Source organism: Buceros rhinoceros, unplaced genomic scaffold, assembly GCF_000710305.1.
Source record: "Buceros rhinoceros silvestris isolate BGI_N320 unplaced genomic scaffold, ASM71030v1 scaffold6710, whole genome shotgun sequence".
In the NCBI taxonomy this organism is placed as follows: Eukaryota; Metazoa; Chordata; class Aves; order Bucerotiformes; family Bucerotidae; genus Buceros; species Buceros rhinoceros.
In genome coordinates this window covers 8766-15272 of record NW_010388931.1, presented here as the reverse complement: position 1 = coordinate 15272, position 6507 = coordinate 8766, and the positions used below count along the sequence as shown (strand labels likewise).

At 37.8% G+C, this 6507-nt stretch overlaps 1 protein-coding gene across 1 annotated transcript in view; it reads right to left on the bottom strand.

Moving 5' to 3' along the window:
• Positions 1-356: 356 nt before the first annotated feature.
• The window catches only part of TFEC (transcription factor EC), a gene marked incomplete at its 5' end in the record, with an annotated part of 14845 nt that continues 8694 nt past the window's right edge, over positions 357-6507 (bottom strand). The window contains 2 exons of the mRNA XM_010132094.1: positions 357-987; positions 1892-2039. Of these exons, the coding sequence (XP_010130396.1) occupies positions 607-987; positions 1892-2039 (529 nt within the window). The remainder of the gene's footprint in view (positions 988-1891; positions 2040-6507) is intronic.

Sequence of the window (6507 nt, the reverse complement as noted above, 5' to 3'; positions counted from 1 at the left end):
AGAATTGCATGAAAAGCTTAATGGATTTTCTCCTTTTAAAAAGAAGTCTACATAGTTTAAATTTCATGCTCACCTCACTTGTGCAAAAGCATTATCATCTGTTTTTTCAGATTTTAAAACCTGTAACATCTCTATACTTTCAGCTTAAATAGTTCTCTGTTGCTTTACATTTTGTAAGATTTTTAGTTATATAAAAAATAAAGGAAATTAACAAATGACTAAAACTCATGTTTACAGCAGAGAAAAGTGAATGCAGATGAAGAGAGAATTTGAATACACTTTTGTAACATGTGTATTCCTTTTGCGGTAACCATTTTCATAGTGCTGTAAAAAGTCATGGAATGATAGTAAAAATGTCCCCAGTGAAAGAAGATTTGTGCAAACGTCAGCTGTGTACAGATGGTGTGAATTTGGGGCAAAGTGATCTGAGTTCGTGTCCATCTCATTTTCCTGTGAAGTAGGGGCTGATTTAAACCCTTGTCATGCAGTAACTCAGCTTCACAGTGGCTCTCCTTATTCATATTTGCAATAAGCACAACCATCATGCTTATGTTCAACTCAGTCTTTTAGCAAGTGGTTTAGAGAAGTATGAGGCCCTTTCTGCTTTTATAAATCATCTCCATCATCTGTGCTAAAGCTGCTTCTCCTGCTGCTCTCTTTCGATGCTGCTGGGGACGTGGAGGACAAGAGTGGATCTGTTCCAAACGGCGACACCGTGTCATCCAGTAAAATTTCCTCTAGCCGTTGCTCTTCTTTTAAAGCTGCACTGAAGGACAAATCTGTGAAGTGTGAAAGTGGATCAGAAAAGGCTGTAGATCCTTCACAAACATCAGAATTTGGTCCATGTGCCAGAGGCATTTGTTGAGAGTAGTCTACAGAGTTCTCCTCCGGATAAGACTGTTGCTTGATGACCTGTGCAGCTAAATCAACAGCACTGAGTGAAGACATGACTGGAAGGCCATGTGCACGTGCCTGGATCTCTAGTTCCTAATGTTTCAAACAAAAACAATTCTAAATGAATTTTCAAGACAAAACAGTGACTTCAGAACTATTTCAATAAGAATATGGATTGTACATGGAAATTAATTATACCTTTTGTCCAGTTGTGAGACTACATTTTAAAATATGAAACTGTTAATCTACAAAAATTTGCCACTCAACTGTTCTTATTTCCCCTCCTGTTGTTAAGCATCTGTTCTATGGAAACATAAGGGGTAGGACAGCCTCTCTAGAACGACTGATTACTGAACCCAAAAAAAGATGACCGGAAAATGTTGCAACTTTCTAGTTCGTTATCCACTGCCATCCAGAGAAACAGAAGATACTTAACTTGATGATGTTTTGATATACAGATATATGTTTAAATCACCATATATAAATTGATTGATTTTTATGTGCCTATCTATCTCATCTTTACACATATCTATATTCAAATCTTGCATTTCAAGCCATGCAGGCCTATACTTTGCTGCTTCATGTCAAAAGCAGATATAACATAGTACACTATGCCCAGGAAAGGGTAGTGTGTGAAATGGTTACAAAGGGGAAATGAAAATACTGAAGGGAATTTTGCATCCAGTATTGATTTTTGTCTGCAGGGATATACTTTTTGTTTCCTTTTTTGTCTTTCTCTGGCTTTAATACGTACATAAGGAAACTGTACAAATACTTTATTCACTTTCCATGTATTCCTTTTTGTAAGGTCTAATTCTCAAAGGAGTATTCTCAAATCTAAAAATACCCCCTCCATAATGTACACAGCAATAAACAGGGAAAGCCAATTCATTTTTAATAAATGCCATTTGGAGAGAAAATATATATATTAATAAAATGTGATGAGGGATAAGTACTGAGAAAGCTTTGTAGCCCATGGTGACGCTCTTATACAAACCTGAATTCGGAGCAGAAGTCTTCTGTTAGCATGCTCTAATTTCTTCTGCCTGTGTTCTAATTCTCTGGCTCTCTGTTGTTCTTTTTGTAGCCACTTGATGTACTCCACTGATGCTTTTAAAATAGTTCCTTTGTTCCAGCGCATATCACTGCAGAATGTAGAGATAACCTTTTCACAATTGTGCATGTCAGCAGAATTCATAAGAACTTACAAAATCTTTTACATTAATATGAAATAATGATTTACATGACTATTATTCACTCTTAGATATTATTGCCTCTGAATGGAAATTTTAATAGAATAGTTAAGAAGCCCTTATATAGTAAAATTAATCCCAGAATGAAAATAAGTGTCAAAAGAAAGTAATAAAGTGACTTTTTGTGGGAGAGCTAAATGCAATATCATGATTCTACCATTACAGTTTTTATATTTTTAGTGAAAATTGCTTTTATTATTAACTCTAAGATTAAAATCTATGTGCAGTATTTCTGCATTAATGAACTAGGAAATATACATTACTGAGGACTTAAGCCTAAATTTTTAAAGATCATTTTGAATACACTACTCCTTTTACCTGACTTACTAATGAGGTTGCTTTTATGCTTGTTGAGAAAAAAATGGTCTGTACTGAATGCCACTCCTCATTGATGATAGATCAGACAAATCACACTTTCGTAACCGTAATGACTATGGAATGACAAAAATCATGTTCAAAAATCTTGAGACTATATAAGCGGAGTTAAAATCCACAGCTACATGCAGATTCCAAGTCAAAATAAAAGCTTTGCAAAAAAATAAGATTAAACCTGTCCATCATTCGGGAAATTGTGGTTTATCTTTCAGCTTACAAGCATTCTTACTAACAGAAATATACCTGTTCAAATGCATCTGTTCAGGGACTTCCATGTACCCACTCATCAACTTTTCATGTATTCTTTTATGTAAGTTTTGAATCCTTGGAACAAGGCTTAAATTTGTTGAAAATGTTTAATTTCTAACAAAGTTCAGTATTTTATGATCCGGGATGGGCTCGCTGCACTAAATATACAGACAAAAGACTTTATCCACACTATCCACTTAACTGCAAGATGACTTAGACCGAGCAGAAGATTGGCAGAGGTTCTGATCCTATAAAACAACCCTGAGCAGGAAAAAGCTGTTTAAACCAGCAAGAATCTGAGATTGGGGTGACAAGTAATGCATCTTAGTGTATTTTATTTTAGTACCTGTTCCAAATACATACACTTATACACTGGCGTTTACAGAGTCAAAAAGAAATATAAATTAGACTTCAGCCAATCATCACTTTCCATTATTTCTTGGTTGCTTTGGTTAATGTGAACTTGCTTCTACTCACATGTTCACCTATGGTGAGTAAAATTGTGATCGACAGTGGATTTATTGCAGAAGTTTCTGTGCTGTATATTCAGCCTCTCAGAGTAAGAGCCTAAGGAATCTTGCACCCTTACCCAAGGGTAAGCACCTTTAAAGAATTCCATCAAGGCAGTTGTCTTTCCATTGAGTATATAGGACAAAAGCCAGGCAGGTATGGGATTTAGGGACTCCTGGCATTTCTTGAGGCACTGTACTAGGGATAAAACCTTATGGAGCTGATAGCTTTAAAGATGCTCATAAGAATACACAAAGTTATTTGTGATAAAGCATCACAGTGTTTAACCATATCCTAGAACTCAGATCATTTGTTAGAGATTTTGAAGAACCAGCTTTTTCATCAGAGAGGGCTTAAAATTCACATTTCTATTCTCTCTGAGCAGCACACAATCAGTAAGGCATCAGCACACTGGAAACTGCCCCCCGTCTCAGTGACGCAGGCCAGGAACGCACAGCTTTCAGGATTAGAAGGTGATGAAGTCAGAGAGAACACAATTATCATCTCAGACCCTGCTGTCTGCAAAGCCAAAATATCAGGGGTAAGGTGATGAAGTCAGAGAGAACACAATTATCGTCTCAGATCCTGCTGTCTGCAAAGCCAAAATATCAGGGTCTGTTCGCTGAAGCAGGTATGTATTCCCATTTAGACATTCCCTGCTCAAAAAAAATATAAAGCACAGGTGGGACTGTGAGCCAAGAGCAGAACCTGTCTCCTTCATGACAGCTGAATCACCTCCTAGCAGTCACTCTGCCTTCTCCTTCCTCTTCCTGCGCTTCCTGCCCAGGTTGGAGGACAGAGCATTTTCTTGTTAGCACCCCATGGACTCCCTCCTAGGAGAGTTCTTTGTCCTTGCATGTGAAATACCCGGGTTCAAACTGTAAAGGTTAAGGAAGCTTTTAGTACACGACACTTATTTTCTGGACAAATGTTTGACTGCCATCGCTACATTATAATCTCGTTTTCTTCAGGCCTCTTTGGAAAGGTAGCTAAAATACTGAGATCCCTATTTACACCTGAATTGCAGTGGAGTTTGAAAGGTGGCGAGGTGCCTGTCTGTTTACACCAGAGCACTACTGAATAAACAGGAGCAACTAAAGTTAGGAGGACAACAGCATTTCAAACTGGGGATCTCCACTGCCATCTCAGATAGAAGCTGTATGTGCTACATGGAGCTCAGAATTACAGTAGGTTTCTGTTTAATTTCAAGTGAAGACTACTGACTTAAGACGTTTTCATGGCAAGTTTGAAAAGCACTAGGGTACTAAGAATACCTATAGCATAAACCCCGGAGAAAAACAATCTGCCTAGGTGTGTAGGGGTAAATCATACGTCGCAAATATTCGGGGCGGACGATACGACAATCTATGTGTGCACACAAGGCCTTTATTAAGATACAACAGCAGCAGACGGCTGCAGCCCCTACACACACTACAACTTCTGAGTGCTAACTGCTAACTAACTGCGCGGTTTCTTCCTTATCACATCTATTTATAGTTTCTAAGTTATCTTATGTATTCTGGCTGGATTGGTTTCAAATTCACTGTCCTGCCCAGAGATGAGCTGGCTTTCCAATCACCTATTGACACAACCTCTCTGTCTCCTCCTAAATAACACACCTCCTGCTGCTGACTGACAGCAGGCTTACAGGGCTGCTTCCCAGACCGGCCGGGGGGTCCCGCCCACACCTAGGGAAAGGGGAGTCAGCTCCTTCAAGCATATAATTAAGAAAAATCTAAGCCAGTTTTGGAATGATGGTCTGAACACAAAAACGTAGCACTATGAAATTAGAAGCTGGCAAAATGGAAATAATTAAGTTATGAAACAGCAGGAGAAAAATATGCATATATACGACATATTTGGGAATTTTTTCATAGTGATTTCACAAACAATTACATGTCAGTTATAAAATGTTATGAATTCAAAATCAAATTAAGAAAAAATTTTGTTAGTTTTTCTGATGGATGTATGAATAAGCCATATATTCATGACCATATTTGGAACCTTTTTGTGATGGAATTCATTCATGTTACACATCACTGACAACCTTTGTGATATTGCTTACTTTTAGTTCATGTTGCCTCGACAGTTTGAATTTTTACATATATGATAATGAAAATTTTTCTCATAGGTTGAAATAAATCTTCACTGGAGGGCTATTTCCTGGATTCAAACTGTCAGAGAGATGCATCCAGTCAGCTTCTTCATGGGATACATGTGGACAGATATGTCTTGTGGTAATATTTACAAATTTGAGAAGTAATACTATCACGGAGCTCTAGGATGAAAATGCTGTGGTTGCTTTTATCATTTAAGAGATTTTTATTTTATGTATATGTGTGTTTGTGTGTGTGTATATATCCAACACACCTTCTACACCTCTACTCATATATACATACACTGGTTGGTGTCCTATTAAATGAGAAATATTGAAGTTACATCTTCTAATGTTGGAAGACAACACAGCTGGTCCCTTAGAAGTCAACATGTCTTTCACTCTGTGTCTCTCTATTTATACCAGGAGCAAAAGAAAATACTGAAGATGTCTGTGCTGGTCCTGCATTGCAGACACTCTGCATGTATTCATGCCTAGAGCAGTCACAGGACAGTGCTATGGAGAAACAGAGGCTCTGTGCAGATGTGCAGGGCTGGAAGAACAGCAATATCACTAGTGAGGATGAAGGCAAACAGCGGGAATAACACATGGGAGGTGCCTGCATAGCAATAGTCTCCAATGCATCTTGCTCTGCTTAGCAGGCAGGCAAGCAGATTCATCTGTGATGGGAAGGAAAAAACACCTCAGATCTGAAGATGGATTAAATCCAAACCCAGCAAGTGCAGAACTCTCCGATCAGTTATCGGTTTTCTGTTATTTCTCTGAAAATGTTGTATATCACATGCAAATAAACTTATGTGAAAAATTGTAAAAGTGGCACTTGTGGTTCTTGTGGGTTTTGCTTTTTAGAGATTACATATTGTGCTTGCTCAGTATATAATAGAGGCAAAATTTGAAATGACAAGGCCTACAGAGCCATTTGAGAACTTTAAAAGCTGATCGGCCACTGGCAATTGTCAGTCACTTTATTGGAAACTACTTTATAAAAACAGACAAAACAGTTTCATTTATAACTGTCTGGAGCCTACAAGGTTAGATAGAGATCAACTAGTCTTTAGAGACGGCAGGAATTCTTTCTTTCATTTTATTCTTTCAGTCTAACAACTCCTT